At 36.7% G+C, this 25923-nt stretch overlaps 4 protein-coding genes across 5 annotated transcripts in view; 3 read left to right on the top strand and 1 right to left on the bottom strand.

The window, feature by feature from the left end:
- LOC137715753 (small ubiquitin-related modifier 1) overlaps positions 1-25923 on the bottom strand; it is a 67405-nt gene that overhangs the window by 24664 nt on the left and 16818 nt on the right. The window lies entirely within an intron of this gene.
- Positions 7470-8850, top strand: LOC137715699 (ethylene-responsive transcription factor 3-like). 2 transcript variants are annotated; one of them, XM_068455039.1, is made up of 2 exons: positions 7470-8326; positions 8550-8850. In XM_068455039.1, coding segments are annotated over exons 1-2 (675 nt in total). In that variant the 5' UTR covers positions 7470-7653; the 3' UTR covers positions 8552-8850. The 2 variants fall into 2 exon arrangements, with proteins under 2 accessions (XP_068311140.1, XP_068311141.1); XM_068455040.1 differs by having other exon boundaries at positions 8560-8582.
- Positions 16212-19955, top strand: LOC137715588 (nascent polypeptide-associated complex subunit alpha-like protein). The gene is made up of 5 exons (XM_068454930.1): positions 16212-16360; positions 17147-17207; positions 18599-18680; positions 19193-19320; positions 19433-19955. Exons 2-5 carry the CDS (start codon positions 17148-17150, stop codon positions 19763-19765), a joined length of 603 nt encoding a protein of 200 aa, XP_068311031.1. The 5' UTR covers positions 16212-16360; position 17147; the 3' UTR covers positions 19766-19955.
- Positions 20383-25686, top strand: LOC137715331 (EH domain-containing protein 1-like). The gene is made up of 16 exons (XM_068454617.1): positions 20383-20582; positions 20731-20810; positions 21250-21318; positions 21415-21472; positions 21670-21728; positions 21846-21888; positions 21969-22030; positions 22508-22621; positions 22779-22881; positions 22983-23032; positions 23933-24061; positions 24145-24396; positions 24512-24591; positions 24714-24840; positions 24962-25105; positions 25192-25686. The coding sequence occupies exons 1-16, from the start codon at positions 20498-20500 to the stop codon at positions 25375-25377; spliced, it is 1641 nt and encodes a 546-aa protein (XP_068310718.1). The 5' UTR covers positions 20383-20497; the 3' UTR covers positions 25378-25686.

The raw sequence follows: 25923 nt of genomic DNA, 5'->3' as shown, positions 1-25923 counted from the left end.
GAGGAAGAAGAAGAAGAAGAAGAAGAAGAAGAAGAGGAAAAACAGGAGAAGGAGGAAGAAAAGTTTTTTTTTTTTTTTTTTTTTTTGAAAACCCATCAAACCCCAAATCCACCACTCTCATCCATTCTCCACATCCTTTTCCGCACCCATCCTCCACCTTCTCTGCGCACCCATCTTCCCGCCGACGAGATCTGGGCTTTTTTTTTTTTTTTTTTTTTTTTTTTGGGTTGCAAAAGGGAGAAGAGGGGGTGGGGAGGGGGAAACTGAGTGTGGGTGTGCGGGAAGACAAATTGGATTTTTTTTTTTTTTTTTTTTTTTTTTTTTGGGGTTTGCAGGTGGGGGAAGAAGATGAAGATGGGGGAGGAGAGAGGAAGGGGAGGAGGGGGTAGGGAGGGACGAAATGAGGGTTTTTTTTTTTTTTTAAACTTTTTATTATTATTTTAATATTAAAAAAATATTAAAAAAAATTTAGTTTTTAATAATTTTTTTTAATAGAAAGTGGGTCCCGAATCAAGCCACGTCAGCATTTAATTGAAAAGTAAACGGCCAAGTAACATAAGGTATAACATTGGACCAAATTCTAAAGATGAGGTATGACATTGTCAATTTTAAAAGATAAGGTATGAAAGTGTCGTGACACCAATAGTTGAGATAGTTTTTTGTACTTTACCCAAAAAAGAAATGTACTTTTGTATTCACAAAGCAGTTAATAAAGGGGTGTGATATCCACACACCCCATTTTACTTCTCACACACCCTCCTAATTTTCGATCGTCGGATCGGATGAAACAAAGAAGATCAACGGACATAAATTAATAAGGGGTGTGTGAGGAGTAATTTGGGGTGTGTGGATAACACATCCCCTTAATTAAATGATGTAGGAGTAGTGAACTCGAACTTATGACATTTTTAACCTATAAATAAAGATAATTATTATTGAACCGTAGTTCTATATAACAAAGTATATTTATGCTTGAACACATTAGAAAAGTCAAAAGAACAAGGGTCATTTGGTAAATTTCAAATACAGTAAATTACACAAAACTACCTTAACTATTGGTCGAACAACACTTTCATACCTCATCTTTTAAAAGTGACAATGTCATACCTCATCTTACGAATTTGTGACAATATCAAACCTTTGTTAGTTTTTCTCTTAATTTTTCTGTTAAATACTGACGTGGCTTGAGACAGGACCCACTTCCTAATCAAGTGAATAAAATTAATAATAAATTAAAAATAAATTATTTTAATATTTTTATTTTAAAACATGTGGGACCACCCCCAATAATTCTCTTCCTTTCTCTCCTTTTTCTTCCTGATCCGAACCCATCTCTCCCTTTCGTCCCTTTCTCCCATGCGTTCCATCTCTCTCTTTCTCTCTCTCTTTCTTCTCTATCTCTCTCACCTTCACCTTCACCTTCATCCATTCTTCGTCTTCTTCCTTCGTCCATTCTTCACCTTTTTATTTTAAAAAAATTGGACCAAAAAAATCCAGTTTTTTTTTTTTTTTTTGGCAGCGGGTGCCTGGGACAAGAGCGGCGAGGCGACGAGAATGCAGGGCCTGATTTGGTGGGGCTCGACACGGAGGATCGACGGGTGGGGAGGAGGGGTGTGTTCGATTTGGGAGTGGGCTCAGGTGGGGAGAAGGGGGTGGGGAAGACGGGTGGGAAGGGTTTCTGGGTTTTGGGATTTTGGGGATGCAGGTGCCCAAAGAGAGAGAAGAGAAAGAGGCGAGAGAAAGAGAGAGGAGAGAGAGAGGGTGGTGGAGGAAGGTTAGGGGGGAGGGACGGGTGGGAAAGTTTCTGGGTTTGGGGGATGTAGGTGCACATAGAGGGAGAAGAGAGGCGAGAGAGAGAAGAGAGAGAGGTCCTACAATTTTATATTAAAATTTTTTTTTAATTTTTAATTTTTTTAATATTTTATTTTTTTTAATCCATTTGGATTAGTAAGTGGACCCGTCTCTAGCTACATCAGCACTTAATAGAGAAATTAACAGAAAAACTGACGGAAGTCTGACATTGGCACAAATTCGTAAGATGAGGTATGAAAGTGTCGTTAAACTTAAAGTTGAGGTAATTTTGTGTAATTTATCCTTTTAAATAATTTGATATTAAACTCGTAGTAAATTGACATTGAAAATTAAAAAAGAAAAACACTAAACAGTAGCACTAACGTTCACTTATAATTAAGGGAATTAATACTTAACTATAGTACTAAATATGACATGCTAATTAGATTTGAATGCAATGGAAAAGCTGAAAAAGGCATTTTTGAAAAGAATTTCATAATATACGAAATTTGAAAAGAACATTTGGGTGAACAAGAATGATAAAGGAAGGGGCAGAGCAATAGAGTCCGGGTCGGTTTGTGGGGGCAAGAGAGAGGTTGAGAAACCGAGAAAGGAAGAACCAAGGAAATAAGAAATTTTTAGGTGTACCGGGTACACCAAAAAAATTTGGTGTACCCTCACTCATTAGAATTTGATTTTATTTTTTTATTGAAAAATAAGTGAGGGTAGGGTCCACCATTATGAGTGAGGGTACACCAAATTTTTTTGGTGTACCCGGTACACCTAAAAATTTCTCTAAGGAAACCAACGAAAAAGAAACAACCGAAAAAGCTATTAATTTTGACCACATAAGGGCCAATTTCATCTCAGCCAGAGAACCCAGAACCTTGAAACAATTAAATTCAACACAATAAAATACAATATAAGATTAGAGAACTTAGGTTTTTTTTTTTTTTTTTTTTTTTTTTTTTTTTGGAAGAAAGGTAATAACATTACTAACAACACACCAATGTTACAAAGAAAGAGGTCCAATTACAAGAGAAACACAAAATAAGATATGGACCCCCAAAACAAAGCCCAAACAAAGGTTTTGAGCCCAAAAATAGAAAAACCAAACAACAAACCCTAAACACCCAAGTCGAAACTCTACGCACTTCTAGAAGGAATCGCGTCGCAACGCGTTGATAGATTGTGATTACAAATCCGAAAATATATGGGGTTGAAGAAAGCCAGAGCCAAATTCGAAGGGCAGGAAGAGGAAGGAAGAAAACCATGGAGGTGGAAGATGAGAGAAGGGAAAGATCGGAGACGATCAGTGGAAAATACGCAGGAAAACTGACCATAAGAGGAAAAGAAAACAGGGGAAACCGATAGCCACCAACCCTGGCCTGAGCTAGGGCCGGTGAAGAGAAGGGATGGTTGATTTGGAAAGTGCTACACACAGGTGATAAGAAACTCTCACACTAAAGGAGAGTATACCTCTAACGAAGGAGAGAAGTTTAAAAAAAAAAAAAAAAAAAAAAAAAAAGGGAGAAATTGGGTTTAGGAGCCTTAATACAAAGCTACCAATAAAACAAAGCCTATTTTAAATGGGGGGTTTTAACGAAACACTTTTGGTACTGTTCATTTTTAACGAAAATGATATTTTTACTCAAAAAAGTCACTCATAGTACTATTCACTTACAACACATTTTTGTCATTTTGATTAAAACTCAAAGTTTTCAAATCCTTTTCATTAATTTTCATTTTTCCAAATTAGCTAATTTGTACTTGTTCTCTTTTGTGCAAGCTATTAGCCTATTAAGCTAAGCATTCTACATAGTAACCAAAATGAGTGTTATCAGTTTATATCTCTGTTACTTTTTTTTTTTTTTTTTTTTGGACAAAGGTAACTTTCATTACCAAGAAAGAGAATTACAGACAAAAGGGCCCAAATACACAATAAACACAAAACAAAAAGTGAACCCCCAATACTAAACAAAAGCCCAACCCGAAAGAAGGGCCCAAAACAAAAAACCTTACAAGACTAGCTTCCTCCACCGCCGATCCAGCATCCCAGACCAGAGAGCTCACCAAACACATCCCCAAAGAAGAAGGCTCCATCGTCCTCCACCAAACGCCACACAAATCGAAACCACAACCACCAAAGAAAGAAGCCAGAAGGAAAGAACTTTCCCCCAGCAACAAAGCCGAAAACGGCATACAATTGGAAGGTGGTGGTGTGGACACCATATAAGCTGAAGCTCTGCACACCTGCCTAGAAAACAGCAAAACGCGGGTGGAAGAGATGGTTGTAGAATCAGACATGTGTGAGAACGATGTAGGACTGAAGCAAATGGAAAAGTCAAAAAATGGCGGGATTAGAGTCATGGAAGTGGAAAAACTTGATGGAGAAGAGGAAAAGGGAAGGTTGGAAGTGGGACTGTAGGAGCGAGACTGATGAAAGGTTAGATAAGAGGTCGCAAGGGGGATTACCAAAAAAGACGGTAAAAAAAAAACATGGAGAAAGCCAAGCTCACAAAGAAAGGAAGAGAGACAAAAGAAGAAAAAGAAAAAGGGAGGCCACCAACCCCTGGCCTCTGCTAAGGCCGGTGGCAGAGCAAGTGGATGGAATTGGGAGCACTCACACACAGGTGAGAAAGTCTCTCACACATAGAGAAGTTATCTCACGCAAAGAGAAGGATCAAGTAGTCTTCACTCAATGGATTAATTGATGAGAAGGAAAAGGAAATTCTAAGGAGATTCTCTCAAAAGTGAATTTTTTTAAGAAAAACTAATGAAAATAGCTTGAAAACTTTGAGTTTTAATTAAAAGGACAAAAAGGTGTTGTAAGTGAATAGTACCATGTGTGACTTTTTAGAGGAAAAATGTCATTTTTGTTAAAAATGAACAGTACTAGGAGTGTATCGGTAAAACTCCCTTTTTTTTTTAACTTCTCTCTACCGTGAGAGTTTTTCCCTTCTTTCTGTAAGAGTTTTCCCCTTTTTTGCTGTGTTCCCCCTCCTCTACGTCTTGATATGTCCTTCTCTTCTTATCTTTCTGGCATCCCATTACCACTTCTCTTTACCACTTCTCTTTCCTACTCGGAGAAGCTGTTCGGGTTTAGATGATGAGTTTGGTGAGGTGATGCTCGGTGATAGGGTGGATTGGTGCAGATCAAGATGTACTATTCCGATGAAGATGAGTGTAGTGGACTTCTCGATTTTGTGTTTTTACGTCGTTGGGCCTTAGCTGTTTGGCTGAACTTTTGTTGGATTGTCTGGTTGACCCCTTTTTTTGCTTGTTTATGTTTCTCTATTTGTGGTCCTTCTGTTTGTAATATGTATCTTTGGTGTTAATAAAATCTTCCTTGACCCAAAAGAAAAAGTGAATTTTTTTTATGGATTATCTATCACCTCATGTTTTTGGCATAATGTTTTATAAAGTTAAAACTAAAATTAACGTTAAACTTTGGTGGTTGAGAGTCCACGAAGAATTCTTTTTGAAAGAGTCCACTTAGCATTTCTTGTGAGCTAATACTTGACAACTTAAACTACTTTTCTCAGCAAACCTATAATACTGCACCCTGCATCTGTGCGTTTGCGCGAAGGTTAGTTTAAAAGCTTCAAGAAGTCATTGGAGCTTTAAACGCTGCCTTCTTTTGCTTCTATTTTTCAGTTGCTCAATTTAAAGTATGGTGAACTTCAAACCTTATTAGTTGCAATTGTGATGAAATGAAAGTTGTATAATCCAGTGCTCAATTGAATAATCATATTTTGCACCAGCTGTGGACAGTGCGATACATATTATGTCGATGCTATCTTCATCTTTTGTCATTATTACGTTCATATTCCACCCATGTCATTTGCATACTCCATCGACATCAGATACATATTCCCTCCAAATCATTATGTCGAGATCATCTATATTATAGCTCTGAACATGATAGTTTCGTTTTCAGCTCCTCATTAATACAATTTTTTTTTTTTTAAATAATGGGAATTATGACACTTCAAAAATGTAATTATGCATTCTTATAAGAGTTTTTTTTTTTTTTTCTTTCTTTCTCTCTTTCTTCCAAACATAGAAAGTTTGAGGTGCATAATTAGATTTTTTTTTATGTGAACATTTGGACAAATACATAAGTACTTATAGAGTTTTTGAGTGAATTTTGATTTCAATAATATTCGCCATTGGATTTAATTTGTGTTGTTAGATTTTTATTTTTTTATTTTTTAGATTTGATCATATTCGATCTCAATCGTTTGATTTAATGTATTTATAAATTTGATTTTTTTTTAAAACTGAATTTGGACCGTTGGTTGAACCTACAATCCGACCATGTCGGCCGTTAAAAAAAAAAATAATCATTAGTCTTTCTACAAGTGGTCGATAGCATTAGCAACTGGGTCTCAACGCTGGGTCGCAACCACTAATCTTAGCTCATTTTTAAGCTGAATTGGCCTAGAAAAAAGTTTTAACCCAAAATCTTTTTTTTAGCCCAATGATTAGAGAATTTTTGGACTGAGTTTAAAACTTAAATTTTGAATTTTAACCCAACCATTGAGTTGGTCTCAATATAAATAAAGGGGTGTGATATTCACACACATTTTTTTACTTACACACCCTTCTAATTTTTCTCTGTCGAATCGGATGAATTGAAGAAGATGAAATGATAGAAATCAACAAAGTGTGTGTGAGAAGTAAAAACGAGGGTGTGGATAACACACACCTAAATAAAAATATACTTTCCTAATCTCTAGGTTTGAAGTGACAACATATTTTGTAAATACAATATCTTCCCAATTCAAACAACAAACTTATCACCGAATTGAGTAAATATAGTGGAAATTCATCGTCCATGACCTACAAAAGATATCTATGCATGCTAACCATCATAAGCTAATACAAAAATGCTAAACCAAAATAATCATCATTCATAAGCATTGGGTAAGTTTGTCGAAAATAATACTTGGCTACTCAAATGATGAGTAAGAGTTTCTATTTAAAATAGTTCTTTGTCGATTTATAGATCTTTGTGTTTATGATCAGAACGGTTCATATTATAAATCACTCTATAAAAATCGTCTCTGCAAAAAAGCAATTAAAAACTAAGGTTGTTTAGTTATTGTGTATTGTTTATGTATTTGCTACAATAAATTAGCCAAATGACCTTATTTTTAATTTATTTTTTGCACAAATAATTTTTACAAAGTGATTCATAATATGAAAAGTTATGATCATGAACATAAAACTCTATAATTCGAACACAAAGAATTTTGATTAAGAGTAGCCAAGTATTGTTGTAATTGTTATGAGTGGTATTTAAGTGAAGGGCACTATCGTCAATGAGGGCTATCACTCAATACAGTTTTGAAGCTGGCTTTTTTTTTTTATGGAGGCAGATTGTCCACCCCTCTGCTCGGTGCTCTTTTTTTCTTTTTTTTATTTGTGCGGTTATAATTAAAATATGTTAATATTTTATATATTTATTGATTTTTGTTTTATTATTTATATAAAAAAATTAATATAAAATATAACGTAACTTAATTATGACCACACAAAATAGAAAAAGATGTGAATTGAAGGGCAGACAATCTGCTCATTTTTTTATTGGTGATTGTCCAAAGAAGGCTATTAAATAAACCCCCAAAAAAAAAAAATCACAAATATCATTATTATTTAACATATTTTTTGTGTAGAAGAGAAGGTGGTGCTGGTGCCCTCCAGTACTTCTCCCACCCATCCCTCAAAGAAAACCTACCCCCATATCCTCTCTCTCTCTCCTCCCTAAAACCCAAATTTCAATATCCCCAATCAATATCCCTCCGACGCCCAATTGTTTCTATGACCATCAGACTCTAAAAAGCCCGATTCTTGGCCATGAGGAGGGGCAGAGGAGCAGCCACGAGAGCCGCAGCGCCGCCGGCCGAACCCACCGGATACAGACCCAGTATTGGAAAAGAGGTCCGGTACCGAGGGGTGCGGAGAAGACCGTGGGGTCGGTTTGCTGCCGAGATCCGGGACCCGTGGAAGAAGACCCGGGTCTGGCTCGGCACCTTCGACTCGGCCGAAGACGCCGCCCGAGCTTATGATGCCGCCGCTCGGATCCTCCGCGGCCCCAAGGCCAAGACCAACTTCCCGATCTCCTGTGCTTACCCGCCCTTTTACAACAACCCTACCGACCCAGCTATCGAGGCAAAGCTTTTCGGGTCGGGTTACGGGTTTCAGGACAATCCGGTTGTACATCCTCAGAGACCCGCATCCAGCAGCCTGAGCTCCACCGTGGAGTCGTTCAGTGGGCCCCGGCCGCCGCCTCAATTTACGACGATGGCTGCCGAGTTGTCACGGCCTAAACGACAGCCGAGGACCCCGCCTATGGTTCCGGAGGACTGCCACAGCGACTGCGACTCATCGTCATCAGTGGTTGAGGACGACGAGGATTTCGTTGCGTCGTCGTCGTTTCGCAAGGCCCCGCTGCCCTTCGATCTTAATTTCCCACCGTTGGATGTGGATGGGGATTTGGGCGGTGGGGTGGACGGTCATGATCTTCGATGTACGGCTCTATGCCTTTGATTGTTTGTTGTTATTATTATGCTGTTGATCGTTTGATGAGCATGATGATCAATCATTCAATTTTCTTTTCACTTTTAAATATATAAATTTTCTCTCTTTTTGTTTTATGATTACAAGCATGGTGTTTGATGAGAATTGCTTAAAGATTTATTTTAAAAGACTTTTTCAAGTGAAAATCGGCAACTTTAATATGGATTTTTTAGGATTTTCGAGGAGAGGTTTGAATCTGGAACGCAATGAGATGAAAAGGCAAAAGGATTGAGTGTTCGATATGGGTTTTTTCGTTGTCACCAAGTTTTGAAAGGGATTCAATTTGCATGGACAGATTTGGGGAATGCAAGGAGAAAACAAACAATCTTTGCTAATTTTGGTATGTATCAATTTGTTTAGATGGTACATTTGTAAACAAACCTCATTTGCTCGTCATCTTGCTGTTTTGCTTATAATGGAGTAAAATAAATCATTGGCCTAACTTGTTTTTCCAATTAGTCCCTGGCTGTGTTATGTGATCAATTCTTTGTACCTCACTCGGCACGATAAAGCCGGCCTTGTTCAATGAGATAGAATCGACTCCACTCAGTGAGATAATGCTTGGTCCTCGTTGTTTTTTCGTTATGTGATAAACGTGAAAATTTGATGCTCACTTTCAGCTTGTGTTGGACGCATCTTCATGTTGACATGTCTTGGAGGGTAAACCAAAACTCATTACTAATGTAATGGCTTTAACTTAGTGCCAAATTGCACTAATAATCTACATAGTTCACTTAAAATTTTCGCTTTTGAGTAATGTATTGGCACTTTAAAAAAATTATTCTGCACATACAATCACAAAAATACGGGAGTGGTCTAAAATGATTTTTGTAGAGCGGTAATATCAACATCTTTTTAAGTTTTGTTATTATAATTGTTCCTTGGTTTCATTTGCACCGTTGTTTGATTCGTTTTCATTTTAGGTCAACTCGTCAATTAAGTTGATTTTTTCATTTAATTTTAATCTTCACATTTAAACAATTCAAGTTAGAAGAAATTTTACCTCATTTGAGACAGCCTGGACTAATAGTGCTAGCATAATGAAACAACAAACACAATAGTACAACAAAGAAACTACAAGGATGGATGAATGGTACAAAATTGAGTAAAGTAGAAGAAAAGGATGATATTACAAACTTGAGTAAACTTGAAGAATTATAAGTGCAATTTAGGATGTTGCTTAGTAAGAGGGGAAGGCACGGAAAGGGGTCAACAATTTCTGCACAATACATGCCATTCACTCCCTCAAAACTAGTGGAGGCCGATATCTTTGAACTTGGACTTTAGAAATTCAAATACCCTTGAACCTGGACTTAAGAATTTTACATGTACAAATAGTAATGGTGGGGACAGGGTCACTCCCATGTTTTATTCTCTTTGAATATTGATTGTTGTGGGGTTTGTTGCTGGAGAGGGGGGATTGTGATGCTGCTTCAGCTTGAGGGAGAAAGTCCCAATAAGATAGGCTTTTTTTTTTTTTTTTTTTTCTTTCCCCTGAGATGGCATCTCTCTGCTGCCTGCACTTTCAAATCTGAGTGAATGGAGAGATTTTTCAGGTTAAATCGCAATAAACTAAGATCTAGTGACAGTTCTCTTTATTTGTAATTAAGAAGTTTTATATTTGAATATGGTGAATTCGATACGAACTTAGATTGCTAATTGTGTGATTTAGCCGAATTCTCTCATTCCCTTAATATAAAATATATCGTTATAGTAAAAACAATCGTAATAAACAATTGTGTGACATTGAAAAGTATCTTTCTTCACTTTCTACTTGTATTAAAAGATATGATGTACGGTGCACCGCTTGTAATATAAAAGAATCTCTCAAGTTAATGATGTGATATTTTGAAATTCAACTTAATTTTGCATTGGGAGGCAGGCACAAGGCCTAGGCCAGCTAGTATGGGTAACGTAGATTTCGTGGGTAGCGCACTAGGCAATTAAATTACAAATACAATACAAGCAGTAGCAGACACTATTTTTTCCGGGATGTGCAATAACTTTGGGCCTCTCGTTGTCGGGTTTTCTTATTCAATTTTCTTCTCTTTTCATTTTGTTACTTTTTATGCGAGTAATGTCGATAAAAGAAGAACTAAATTCGAGATGTCGAGTGCATGATGAAAAAGTTCTTAACGAATTGAGTTATCAAATTTATGCTTTTTTTCTTTTGGTTTTCGGGCTGGTGGTTAAAAGTTAAAACGGTTCATTGACTTGGAAAGAAAAGGAAAGTGGAAAGGGTTCACATTGATCATCAATGCAAGGGAAATTCATGGTAAAGGCACCCGACAATATTTACTCAATCCATACAATTATTGCTCTTTCTTTACTTCCTCTCCGACATCGGACCAACCTTAGAGGCAAACCTTAGAGACAAATGAACAACTTACGAGCAAGGTTGTAAAAAATGCTAGGATGTAGTTGGACGGCGGGCTGGAGCCTAGCGCTTAGGCGGTTAGGCAGACTCCTAAGCGGGCTAGACGGATTTAAGTAAATCTATTATATTTGGTATAAATAAGTGTCTGCTTATACTTGAATATATATAACTTCATCCTAAACTATAAAATAGAATGACATATTTATTATGAAATATTGAAACATAATGAAAACATGGAGGACAAGCATAAAATATGTGTTCATTTAAGTATTCAACAAGTCTCTTATAATTTATTGAAAAAAAATAAAATGCAAAATTAAAGTTATCTATTTTCTATCAAAATGAGTCGCAACTTAGGCGGTTGCCTAGACGAGTCTAGGCAAGCTAGGCGGTTTAGGTGGGCGCCAGCAGATCTAGGCGCCAATTCTTAATTTATAAACGCCTAGGCATTAATCAGAGCGATGGCCAGCCGCCTAACGCCTAGGTGAGGATTTTTAGAATAGTGCTTAGGAGGACTAAAAATTGAAAGCAAATTTTGAAAAATTGAATAAAGTAGTTCCAGTTCTTAGTTTTTAAAAAAGTGAAAGTGAAGGAAGATTTGTGAAAAACAAGTTCATTTGAGCAACATCAACAACATGCAATTAACAATTAAAAGGCGGAATCATGTTTATATGCACTCAAAAACAAAACTTAACCCATGAACTTCAAAGCCTAGTAGATAGGTGAACCAAGACTCAACTCAAAACAAAGTAAGTTGAGAAATCAATACCTTTGTAGATTCCTCTTTGCATAAGCAAAGGCTAATCACCCAAAGAGAGGGCCTTCATTCCTTGCATCTTAGATCCATGGATTTGGATGGATGAAAAGGTTTCTCCAAGTTCCCAAAATTGAGAACCTCTAAGTCTCCACACCAAGGCATATTGTAGAAGAAATGAGTGACCTTGGAGGAGTTTGATTGCTAGATGATCCCTCCAAGGTGGCCGGCCTCTTTGAGAGCAAAGGGAGGTTTGTGTTCTCATCTTTACTCCTAAGAAAAACCCTAAGGATTAAATGGCTATAAAGATGTCTTTATACCACCTCACAATGGAGTGGCAAACTTGCAATTAAGCCAAGTTCACTACCCTCCTCTAAATGGCCGGCCTAAGGGGATTTATTGGGCTATTTGGGCCTTTGTGAATCATTATTCATTAAGTTGTCATACAACTTAAGTCAATGGACTTGACGTTCGAAGCCCATTGGGTCTTAAGGTCCAAAACTATCCCGAGGTCTTTAACGAACTTATTCGTTTGATTAATTAACATATTAATTAATCCTTGCCATAAATAATTAAATCATTTAATTATTCTTACTCATCTTCGTTGAATCTTCAATCTCTACCTTATACGGTGTACGATCCATTAGGTTCCTTTTAGCGAGGCAGTGGGCGATTCAAACTCTTTCAAATTGATTGTGAATTGAAACTTACTTTCAATTCTCCCGTTAGTGATAATACACTTTTAGGGCTTCCACAAACCATGGTTGACGCCTAGCAGCATGTCATGGTTACCCAAGCTAATCAGAAGAGGTGGAGAACCTATTCAGTTTTAGGATTACAAATGCAATACGGTCTTTCTCTAATACAATACTCTTGACCACATTGTTTGGTTTGATAGTTTATTCATATCTACTATCCAATGTGAGTCTTGTGCTTATATGATTACCTTGAATGTGATTTGGAACACATTCCTAAATCTCATTCATACTTTGGCCAAAGATTCTTAATCATATCATAGAGTATTCTCCCTCAAACAGTTTGAAGGTTAGAGATCCCTTGTTGCGCATTCACTTGCCTCCATGGCTAAGTGGCTTAACCCCAACGATGTCGTGGACACCCTCCTGATGGAGTGACTTTGACATAATCAAAGATTAAGGACCTAACCACAAGACAACTGTGATGCCTCAGGTCAAAAGACTAATTTGCATTATCTCAACCATGAGTTCTCATGTGACATGAATATGAGAACTCTTCGTTGATCGTGTTCAGTGAACTCATTCTCTATTGAGCACCTACGTACTTGTCTTGATGTCACACACACCAATGACTCGAGACTAGTCACTCTCCCTGAGAGAAGACATAGCACGTACTGATCTTAACGGACTGTCAATGCCCAATTGACAATCCTATGATCAGGAACGTTTAGGATGTGTCAACGAAAGAATGGTCTCATGAATCTAACTTCTTTAGATCGCATTCTTCCAATCACATATTCCTTGGACTTATCGTTTAAGCATATAACATTTATATGAGACGGCTCAAACAATAATGTTTGCCCTTAATATTAAACTATATTAGTTTAACATGTGAAATGTCCATAAAGTATCATCATATGATTGGTTTTAGGGCACATTTCCAACAGAAAGTAGTATGAGTTTTCTATTTAAAAAAAAAATGAAAACAAAAACTAAAATATGAAATGAAATATTATCAAACAACCCCTTAACAAGAGCATCTCCAATTTTTTTTTTTTTTCACTATCTCTCCCCTTCCAAAAATCCTAGTATGCTACCTTCATAGTCTTCACACTCCGGATATGGTTGGGGGCTAGTGGCAACTTCTCCCTTTCTTGTCCTTCCTCTCTTCCCCCTCTCCTCCATCATAGCCTTCTCTCCTTTCCTTTCCCATCCGCGACTCTACTTTCTAACCCTACATCGCCTGCCTTTCCTCGGCCTCATCTCCCCCTCGGTTCCATGGATTTCAATCTCATACCCAAATCCATCATCTTGCTCTTTATGGTCTTTAAGAGCAGTTCCAGTGTGTAAAGGCTCCCCATGTCAACAAGCAATTGAATCCCTCTAGTGAATAGTAACTACCTTTAATGAACAGTAATTGCCTTTTACATTTACACCCCTAAACTGGATAGCCTAGATAATTTGTATTAAAATATTAGTATTTTTTACTTATAAAATAATAAAAAATAATTTTATTTTAAAATTCGGATAGGATTTTAACCGATCTCGTTACGCCATGTGTCATTATCCTAAGTACAATTTTTGTGGATAAGTTTTGATAAGATTTTGAACCAATTTCGTTGCGTGAAGTATCCTTAATTGTTTAAAATCGTTGAAAATATTGAAATATGGTGTAAGGTGGGAGAAAACGGTAAGGTATTTATAGAATTTTTTTTGAAACTTTCGGATTTTTAATTATTTTAAAACTTTTTTTATTAACCTAATTAATCTGAACTGTTGGATTACAAAAAATTTGTAAGCCAATTGTCCAGATTGTGACAAGTGGCCTACCGTAACATTTTTTATTTTTTTATTTTTTATTTTTTGTAAAGCGGAAAAACGTGGATCGTTGATTTGGAAATCAAGCGGTTCAGATTCAACGACTACTGAGTGGGCTGCCACGCAAGCCCCATCGCCTGAAATCTTGTTGGTGACACGCCCCCCCCACGCATGTGTGGTTTGCACGCACCTAAGGTAAATTTTTTTATAATGTAGCTGATATCATGCTGACGTCAGCCTTGTATTAATCCCTCCTCAAGCGATTAGGCTTGGGACTTGCGCCTGAGCTCTCCCACGGGTTCCCCTTCAACCCAATTGCCCAAATGGGCTGACATCACTTTGGCATGGGATTGGATTGCAAATGGACTTGGTCTATAGAGCAAAAGAGCAATCTAGAGTTGCTCTAAGTGGAAGATGAACTAACTGATATGGTTTCAAGAATTGCCATGGAAGATTGTTGATTTGTTAATTAGAGATTGTCCTAATCTATGAATTAGTGCGAATTTTTTCTTAACCAAAGTCCATATAATATAAAAAGCACTCTATCCTTTAACATGTTTATTCATTCAAAATATATCAGTGTAAATGGTTTTTTTGGGTAAATTATACTTTACCACCTCAGGTTTGAGGTTTATTGCAACCTCATACAAGTTATTAAAAAAATTTCACTTTCATACCTTACGTACTATTTTATTTCAATATAATACATCTGTTATATTTTATATCTATTGGTCCATTAAGCGCTGACGTGACTATCAATTTTGTGCCACGTGTCAAAAAAATATTTTTTTATACATTTAAAATATTATAATAATTTACCATATTAAAACAAAAAATTTTGATACCCAGAAACTGAGAAACCCGTTCCCCACGACCCACCTCCCCCGCAACCCCTCACCCTACCCCCAGCAACGCCGCTACTGTCATCCTCCGGAAACCGGACAAGAACAATGGGACAAACGTAGTGATGAACACAATAATCGTTGACACTCTCAAGCATACCATCAGTCCCACGCTTGGTGGCGCCGACCCTCAGCTCCCCATGATCACAGCACTGAGCCCTAGCCTCTCAACCTCCAAGCAGAGCCGCTCCTTCATGTCATGGTCCTTGACGATGTGGATCTTGTACGGAATCTGCGCCTCCTTTAAGCGCTTGGAGAGATTGGCGACCTTGGAGCTAGTGAAGGCATCGAAGTCGTTCTTGAGTTTCTTCTGTTCGACGGAATCGTGCAAGGTGTGGTTGTCGACGAAATCGACATCGTCGTTGGTGTTGGTGGAGAGGTCGACTCAGCCCCAGTCGGAGCCGAAAAGGACGGAGGTGGGGCTGACGTGGAGGAGGATGACGGCATCACCGTCGTCGAATATCGGATTGGGGATGGGGGAAGGGGTTGCGGTTGATGGGGGATGAGGGAAGGGGTGGGCACGGGTGGGGATTCTGGGAAGACGAAGGGGATCTCAGTTTTTTTTTTTAAATTTTTCTGTAAATAATTATTTTAATATTTTAATTTTTTTACCAAGTGTTTAGCCATGTGGCATAAATATGTCAGTTACATCATCATAAATGTGATAGCCACGTCATCACTTAACAGACCAATAGATGAAAAATGTAACGGATGTATTGTATTGAAATAAAATAACATTTGAGGTATGAAAGTAAAATAGTTTAAAGAAGTTGTAAGGAATTGAAATCGATCCCAAACCGGGAGGTGGTAAAGTGTAATTTACCTTTTTTTTTTAATTATCGGAAAACTAATGAAAATGACTTGAAAACTTTGAGTTTTAAACAAAATAAATGGTAAAGTGAACAGTATCATGATTAACTTTTTGGTGTAAAGATGTGGTTTTTCGTTAAAGTGAATAGTACTGAAAGGTTTTCGTTAAAATTCTTTATTTATTTTATTTTTTTTTAATAAATGATATTATCTAAACTAAAAGGAAGATGTAGGCTTAGTATGACAATAAACTAAAAATAATGTAATTCAAATTTGTTTTTGACGAGTATAAATCTAATATCTATTACTTGCAGATAAAGAAAAATAACAATAAGTGGGTAAATGACCTATTTGATCTTTCTTTTTGTCGTAAATTGGTTTAGCTTATAATACACAGACAAGGAAAAAAAAAAAAAAAAAAAAAAAACTTAAAATGGATTCCTGGCCGCACGATCTGTGTGAACGGTCAAGACTAAACGGTCCAGGATTGAGATCTGAATCCCTAAACCCTAAAAAACACGCCCAACCCTGAAAACTTGGTTCGCCTCGCGCAGCTGCTTTTGCCTCCACAGTCCACCCTCTTCAGTCTTCCCTTTCACGCTGCTGCTTCCTCTGCTCCAACTCCAAGGTAACTCTTCCTTCTTCTCTCTCTCGTATCTCTCTCCATCGCTCTCGCGTTCTTTGTTTCTCCCTCTCAAGTTGTCCGTTCCCTTTGCAAATTGATTTCGTATCTTCCTTGATTTGTTTTCTGGATCTAATTAAGGTATTGTTCTCTCTGATATGATTAATTGATCTTATAATTTTTGGATTTTATGTTTTTTTTTTTTTTTTTTTTTTTTTATGTTCAAATTGAGAATATTTTCTATCATTTCGAAACTTCGGTACTGGAAAATTCATGTCCTCGCTGCTTGGCATGTTGTAGCTAAGTGCCCAGCTATATATATATATATATATATATATATATATATATATATATCATGTAGTTAAGTGCTGAATCGGGTTACCTTATAACTTTTTTTCTGAACCGAAATGTCTAGATTAGATTAAAAAAAAGTTTGGTTGATTAGATTTCTAATTTTTGAGGAAATTTTATTTTTAAAAACTTAAGTTGATTGTTGATAAATGGCAACACAGAACCTTTTATTTTCCTGAACTGAAATTTGATTTGATTGGTTTTCAATTTAAAATGTTATAGTTGATGTTGTTCTGTTTATTCTCTTGTTTTTGATATTTTATTTATATTCTAGATGCTTGATATTATGAAGATCAACCCTTTTTTTCTCATCTGAATAAGAATAATGTATCACCAAAACTTTGTTTAAACTAATTGTGATCAAGTCTGTAATCGCTGATTGCCAATTCGCTAGCAAACATGAATTACACATTATAAAATTTTGTTACCTAATTGTGACAGCATGACTGCCCCAACTCAAGAAGAGCTCCTTGCTGCCCAGCTTGAACAGGCAAAAGTTCATGTAATCTCTCTTTCTCTCTCTCTCTCTCTCTCTCTCTCTCTCTTATTCCTTCTTTCTCGTCGTTTTTAATGGGGTTCTCTTTCAATTGAGTTGAGGCATGCTTTATGTGATATTTTATTTAATTTGTCTTATGCATTCAGAGTTTCTTCTTGTTTTTATTTTTGAATGTTGATATGACTTGGACTTTATGAGTTTCTGCTAAAAGATACAGAAAATGTGTTGGAAAGATCTTTAAGGTTGAAAAGTGATTTTATTCGTTGTGTGTTTGCTGTTTAGCTGCATTGCTGTTTGATTTTTCGATACAGTTTTGCAGTGATGAGCGAATGTGAAATACATTCCTGCTAAGTGAAGTCAGCTATAACCACAAGAAGGGTTTAGCTTTTACGTTTGCTATTTTGTTGTCTGCCTTTAGAATTAGTATGGTGTGTTTCTTAGATGGATTCATATCCAGTTTACTTTGCATATCTATTTTGTTATGTTATAGATTAGGTTTAATGGAAACATTTCTTTACAGCATTGGAGAAAATAACTTTGTCATTTTTTCTGTATTGGTTTGGCTCGTGATGGTTACAAATTACAACATTTTAAGCTAGATAGCAGAGGCACTGGCAAGGGTTCTTTTCTTTATTCATTCATTTGTACTTTAACTAATCTTTATATCACTTTGGATGAGCAGTATACTCAAGTGAAATACTGCTACACTTTTCTTTGGCCATAGATAGAGCTACTTTGAATGGGCCAGTTGACCTGAAATTTTTTGTAAGGTGCTTTGTTGTTTCAATTTCTGCATCAGTCACTAAGTTTGTACCAACCTGGTCATATTTGTGTTTTCTTCCCTATTGGATCCATTACAAATTGTTATTTCAATATCTAATCAATTTTTATGGATGATTCTGATACCAGATCAAATAATCACACAGCATTACTCTTGTTTGAACGTTGAAGCTCACTCATTTGACTTTGTTACCTCATTGCTTGAATTTAATTAACTGGAGTATTTTACTTGAGTTCTCTGAAGCCATTATATTGTTTTTCTGGTTACATTTAATTAGAAGTGATTATTTTGTGCTGTCATCTGTTGACTGGGTTAGTGCCAAATATGTTGACTTAATTGGGTTTCGGCTACTATGGAAACAATCCTGAACTGCCAAACATATCATAACAACTCACTATTGTAAGTTGATTTTTCTATTTATGAGAGGTTAGTGGGAGAAAGAATGTGGCAAGTCCTTGGAGGTTCATAATGAAAGTGTGCAGGCTACGCCCTTCCTTAATATGTATTCTTCCTTGTATTTGTGTTGATGTTTAATTGTGGAGGATAGTGAATAAATATTTCAAGATGCTTCATCTTTTTCTTTTATGGTGCATGAAATTGGGTGAAATGGTTGTAGGATGATGAACCGATAGTCGAGGACGAAGATGATGACGATGATGATGATGATGAAGATGACGACCACGATGACGATGTTGAAGGTAAATTGCACTGTGAAGATTTAAATGTGATGCCAAACTGTTTTATGTTTTTTCCCCTCTAAATGCACCCACTCTTCTAAGCATGTAGTTTTCTTGAAGATCTTAGTGAATGTCATCTCTCCACTGACATAAAAGCCATAGGAAAAAGGTTGTGTTTCTTCTTCAATATGTTATGCAATGCTTATGTCTTCTTAGTTTAGCTCAGTTTGTCTCTGTTTCTGGTTCTTTTTGAGAAGCGGTATGCCTATTTATTATCTGGTTGTGTGACTGTAAGTGTCAAAAGTTAGAGATGAGATTTTGAGACAATTTTGGTAGAACTTTTTAACTGAATTCTTTTGTTTAGCCGTTAAGAACACCTTCAGATAATAATTTTGACTCATCCCTCCTGCTATATATATATATATATATATATATTGGGGGCGGTGGTTTGGAAGTTGTACATTATCTCTTGTATAGCCAATCTTTTTTGCTTATTATTGGTGTAATTTCTTGTCAAAATGGCATTGTGGCAGGACAAGGAGATGGAAGTGGTAGGTCTAAGCAGAGCAGAAGTGAAAAGAAGAGTCGCAAGGCGATGTTGAAACTTGGAATGAAAGCAATTCCAGGTGTCAGCCGTGTGACTGTCAAGAAGAGCAAGAATGTAAGTTTTGATTTGTTGCTTTGTTTCTTCTTTTGATTGCTATAACGCATTTTGTGTCAGCTTCTAGGAGATTTATTTTAAAGACTTAATGTAGTAATGTTTGTTCTTTCAGATTCTGTTTGTCATCTCAAAGCCTGATGTCTTTAAGAGCCCCGCTTCCGATACATATGTCATTTTTGGGGAAGCAAAGATTGAGGACTTGAGCTCACAACTTCAAACTCAGGCCGCGGAGCAGTTCAAGGCTCCTAACCTAAATACTGTGACAGCAAACCCCGAGCCATCAACTTTGGCTCAAGACGATGAAGATGTGGACGAAACTGGTGTAGAACCCAAGGACATTGAGTTGGTGATGACTCAAGCTGGGGTTTCAAGATCAAGAGCAGTTACGGCACTCAAAGCAGCAAATGGTGACATTGTTACTGCCATCATGGAATTAACAAACTGAGCTGCATTGTAGTGGTGGAACTTTACTTTCGATGAATTTTTCCTTTTTTACCTTTGCATCGTCGTGTCCACTTGAGAATTTGAAGTTCAAATTTCGGGTCTTTTTTTGTTTTTTTTTTAATGAAATATTTTATGTATGGGAATGAGATAACTATGTTGTGATGAATGGTTTACATTGTGTTTCATCTGAATTCGAATATAAATCTTTTTATAATCATACTATCGTGTATGGATTGTCAGAGAGAATGCATAGTCGATGATCATCTTCTGATCCTTTTCACCAAATCTATTAATTCGGATCTTTGAAATTTGATCTAGGTCTTCCCATCGCCAATAATTTGTAAGGTTTATTGTAAGGTTTATGAGATTTAAAACCAGTGAGTATCTCTATCACATAGTTACGTTGCATGTTACACATATTAGCAGTAGTCATCCTTCCAATTATTTCGCGTCCAAGTTGTGAAATATACAGGCTATACAGCCTACAGCTACGAAAACGAAATAAACGTCGCCATTTCACGCCTAAACGTTCCAAGGAACCCCGATTAAAAAGTTAACGTCCCGTCATGCCAACTAAAGCCCTAAACGACGCGGTCTAAAACAAGCGTTAAACTTAAACCCTTTCCGTCGGTACCAAGGACACCCTGCGGACAAACCCTCCAAAGAGCGTTTCCGTTTTCGAAATTTTGAAATCCCAGTTTTTCCATCAGATTATTCTCTCTGATTACGATTTATGGAAATTTCTTCAGTTCAGATCAGTTCGTGCTCGAAAGAGCATCAGAATATCTACCAGGAATGGTTTCGATTCGCTGATGCAGGTACATACTTGCACTTTACACTGTTCCGCACAAGCACGCATTTTTTTTTCTTCACATTTTTTTTTTCTGGGAAAATTTCTTAGTTTTCCGTTTGGTTCCTGAGAAAATTGAGCAACTGTAAGTTGAGTTTCGGTTTTGGTATGTTCAGACACTGATGGCCGCATTACCGGGAGCGATGCTATAAAGTTCTTCGGCATGTCCAATCTGAATCGGCAGGATCTCAAGCAGGTTAATTTGCGTTTTATTTTCTTTTACCAAGTTAGTGCGTCTCGTTTTCTTCTGTTTTTTGCTGTAATTCATTACCATTAGTATTCGGTGGATTTGTTTTTTATGCAGAGGTTAGTGTAAGCTCAGTTAATGCGTTGTCGTACTCATTTTCTAAATACATTTTGTTAGGATTGGGGGTTTGTATTTCTGTTGAGCAATACGGAGTTATTGTGACGCGTAATACGCTAGTAGAGCCGTTGAAGTTGGCATCGAGTTTTGCAGATTGCGTTACTTTGATATATTCAAGCTTAAGATTATGTTCTAGTAGATCTATGCCAAACATTTTACGTTACATTTGTAGCAGAAGCCCCTTCCTTTTTTCTTTGGTTAGACTATGTTACTTGAATTTTTCCAGCCTTATTTATAGAGGGTTTTTAATAAGTTCGTTCCTTTTCTTAAGGTTTGGGCCATGGCCGATTCTAAGAGGCAGGGATATCTTGGTTTCAGTGAGTTTGTTGCCGCTATGCAGGTTATTTTATAAACTGTTATTTTTCTTTTTCATAAATAGCAAAAAATCAAATATTTGGATTTATAGGAATCTGACATGTTACTTTTTCATTTCTAGCTAGTTTCTCTTGCACAAGCTGGACATGATATCACACACGGTTTATTGAATAGCAATGGTGGGTTTCCTTTGTTTAACTTTGTATTGGAATCCATGCTTGGATTGGTAGAATCTCAGTATAAGTTGAGGACTTGTAATACCTGCTTCTTCACAAATATGAATAGCGCACAAGTATTTTTTGTTTACTTATTTATTAGTTTTTAAATCTTGTTTGGCACACTCATTTAACTTAAAACTTTGAACGCTGTGTTTCAGTTGACTTGGAAAGTCTGAAACCTCCTGTTATGGAGGGTTTGGATGCATTACTATTAGCGGTACATGTGCTTTTTATACCTTTCTTATTTGTTTTACTCATTATTGTGGATTTATTTATTTTAATCAATTCATTGTATATGGTCAACGAATTTGATTTCGTTTACTTAATTATTCAGAAGAAAAAGCATTCGCACAAGTCAAATGAAAACAAAGTAAATGGTGAGGAGGTTCTCTAACTATGAGATGTGTACTGTCACTTTTGGTTTTGGCTGTCTATTTACAAATGATCTGTGACGCAGGAACTGCTGTGGTGCAACAAACACCTTCGGCACTTTGGTTTTCATCAAAATCATCAAAAAAGGTGTATGTTGTTTCTTATTTTTGGAGGCAATTGCCCTTTTGCTTTCATGATATTCAGAAAAAAAGATTTATCCTAAAACTGTTTCTATTGGATACTAACTTGAATTTTCTTATTTTGATAAGTTGACTTTATTTTTTCATTGTGAGAAATTTTTTATAGCATTGCATTCCAGTCTCTCCGAGTTGTTATACTTGAAGCTGATTGCAAAAATACTTATGTTTTTAGTAGGTTAAGTTTATCAGTGATCATGTGAAAGCGTTGAGTCAATTAAGACTGTGTCCACAACAAAGGCTAGAAGAGGTCATTTTACATAGTGAAAAAAAATGGAGAGAGCTTTTGCATACGTCATTTTTAGGAGTGTTTTTTTTATGCATGATATGTCGCAGCGTTGATAATAAATTCTCCTGTACATGTTGGGTAGACATGATTTGTGCACTCTGTTTAACACCTTACAAAAAGTATTTGGCATATGTCTAGGTACCACTTTCTTCTGTAACATCAATTATTGATGGGTTGAAGAGACTGTATGTTCAGAAGCTGAAGCCATTAGAAGTTACATACAAGTTCAACGATTTTGTATCCCCATTACTGGTGAGTGAGCATTACTCCTTGCTTCTAGTTCTTTCATCAGATTTAATGCCCAGTCACTCATAGTTTTATTTCATTTTTTCATTGGATCTTCTCAAACTTCTATCTAATCGTGGTATGCTATAGATATCAATTGATATTTATTTGCTTTATTTTGCAGAGAAATAGTGATTTTGATGCCAAACCCATGGTTATGCTTTTGGGTCAATACTCCACTGGGAAAACAACATTCATTAAACATTTGCTTAAAAGTAGTTATCCAGGCAAGTTATCCTCTGGGAAAGTGTCTCTGTGTAGTTGTTTTGTCTTGCACAGAAAGTTTGTTCATCCAATGCCATTCCTTATCTTATTTCACTTTTGACAGGAGCTCACATTGGTCCGGAGCCTACAACCGATAGATTTGTTGTTGTTATGGTAATTGCCAATCTATCTCCTTTTATGTTGTCATTAAGGCAGTCTTGAATTGCTTAGCAATTAAAAGTTAATATAAATGTTTTATACACTTGCAAGTTAAAAAGCCATATAATAAGAATAAGGCTTTACAGGACTCAGTAAGAATGTAGTAGAAATTAAACTTGTTAAACAGATAGCCATCCATGGCCTTGGCTTGCCTTAAACTTTTGTGTTTTGAATTTAAAAAAACTTTTCCTTTATATTTATGTGTCCCCCTTTTTATTAATTTTCAGTAGGGGTATATATCCTTTAACATTTTCATTAAAACTAAGGGGCTTTGGCACATTTTGTAAATGTAATCTTGCATTTTGGTCTATATATTAGGGATTTCAAATTTCAGTATAAAAAAAGACGGTTGTGTTTTGTCTGGTTTCTATTGGTTGAAATAGTCTCTCATAACCAGTCATGAGTCTGGAATTGGAAGGCAGATTGCAGAGCAGCGTGGCAGAATGCCAAGAGTCTGGATAGGGTAGTAAACTATTATTAGCCTAGTTCTAGGAATTTGGAGAGAAACTGAGGGACATTTTGTGTTTCTGGCCATTGTCAATAAAGCAATATTTCTTGCATCTCTCGGAAATGCTTCTGCGAGGCTTAGCAGTTGTACATGTGCATTTTCCTTTTTGCTTTTTGGGTGTCACTAATACAAAAAATGATGTTTTCTAGAAGATCCTAAGATTTTCTTCACTTGTTACCTTATATTTCTTAAGAAAGTTGTTTGGTTTAGTGTTAAGATATATTCTGTTGCTTTTTGTAGACATTAAAATTTTTTAAATTCCATTTGCAGTACTGTCTTTTGTTTTTTGTTTTCTGTTAAGTTTCTGAAATTAATATTGTTTACTAGCTAATCCTTCTTGCATGTAGTCTGGGCCTGATGAAAGAAGTGTTCCTGGGAATACTATTGCCGTCCAAGCTGACATGCCATTTAGCGGTCTCACAACTTTTGGAACAGCATTCTTGTCAAAGTTTGAGTGTTCTCAAATGCCACATTCAGTGAGTTATCTTTCAGAATCACCTTGACATTCTCCCAAATTGCCCATTGAAACACCCAAAGCTTACACATTTTTATATCCAAGCTGCTAGAACACATTACTTTTGTGGATACTCCTGGAGTTTTATCTGGAGAGAAGCAACGGACACATCGAGCCTATGATTTTACTGGAGTAACTTCGTGGTTTGCTGCAAAGTGTGACCTCATTCTACTTCTGTTTGATCCTCACAAACTCGATGTTAGTGATGAGTTCAAGCGTGTTATTTCATCTTTACGTGGCCATGATGATAAAATTCGTGTTGTTCTGAACAAGGCGGATCAAATTGATACTCAGCAAGTAAGATAGACAATATATGAATCTCTTTGATTATTTTCCTTCTACATATTTTTTTGGGGATTTAATTAGGTCATTGGATGTTGCGCTCAAATCATTTTTCATTCTTGGTATGCAGTTGATGAGAGTTTATGGAGCATTGATGTGGTCACTTGGGAAGGTTCTTAATACTCCTGAGGTCATGCGAGTTTATATCGGGTAGCCTCTCCATCCTTGCATCATTAATTCCTTGGAAGCAAACCTATAGTTTCAAATACATTCCAATGTGTCCTAGCAAATACCTTGGTTCGATCCTTGCAAGCTAATTTTCTCTTTTGCAGCTCATTCAATGACAAACCTGTAAATGAGGCTGCTACGGGTCCAGTCGGGAGAGAACTCTTTGAAAGGGAACAGGAGGATCTTCTTGCTGATTTAAAGGATATTCCAAAGAAGGCTTGTGATCGCAGAGTGAGTTTGTTATATTTATGTATCTCATATCTTTACTTACCAAGTTGCTCTCTTGTTAGAAAACTGAATGTTTCTTGCAGATTCCAACGGAATGGAATTTTACTGACCTTTTTTTTTGCAGATCAATGAATTTGTGAAGCGTGCCAGAGCTGCCAAGATACATGCTTACATAATTAGCCATTTAAGGAAGGAGATGCCTGCCATGTTGGGGAAATCTAAGGCTCAACGGAAGCTTATTGATAATTTGGAAAATGAATTTAAAAAGGTACCGTTCCCTCCCTCCCTCCCTCCCTCCCTCCCCTGCGTATGTGTACTCTTTACTCTATAATGCTCACACTAGACGCTGTACAGGTCCAAAGGGAGCACCATCTACCTCCAGGGGATTTCCCGAACGTTGACCACTACAGGGAGATCTTGACTGGTTACAGCATTGACAAATTGGAGAGGTTAAAGCCTAAGATGATAGATGCTGTCGATGAAATGCTGGGTTATGATATCCCGGAACTCTTGAAGAAATTCAGAAATCCATACGACTAATGGGTGCAAACAGTTTTGAGAAGTATCATGAACTATGGTGGCTTTGAAGTGTGCATGTTGATGGAGCATTGCTCTTCTTGAGCATCTTGGTGGTTGTTGTAAGTTTGTAACATAATATGGTTTCAACTCGTACATGTTCCGGGATTTAGATAGTGCCAATCGCTAGGCTCCTTATTTGTAATGTCAGTTTTGTTGGGAAATGATTTAGGACCAAGGTCAAGGCTAAAACATTTGCTCCTACTATCAAAGTTCGCAAGGATGGTAAATTGTATGTGAATGAAAATTTTATGTACATTATTATTCTTGAGAGCACTGTTCTAAAAATCCTTTGGTGGTGCTAGGCAATTGGCCACCGTCCCGATTAATCCTTAAGTGTTTGAAAATCAAGAAATGACATCTACACTTGCTTAGGCTTCCGTCTAGCCTGTGTAGACCTGCTTAGGTCGCAACTCTTACTTATACAGAGAATATTTTTTTGTCAAATAGGTAACCTCTATTTTGCATTTTATTATTTCGATAAAATGAAAGAGACTTTTTGAATACTCG

Source organism: Pyrus communis, chromosome 14 (genome assembly GCF_963583255.1).
Source record: "Pyrus communis chromosome 14, drPyrComm1.1, whole genome shotgun sequence".
Taxonomy (NCBI): Eukaryota; Viridiplantae; Streptophyta; class Magnoliopsida; order Rosales; family Rosaceae; genus Pyrus; species Pyrus communis.
Note: the sequence above shows the minus strand (reverse complement) of the source record. Positions and strands in the feature narration are given on the sequence as shown.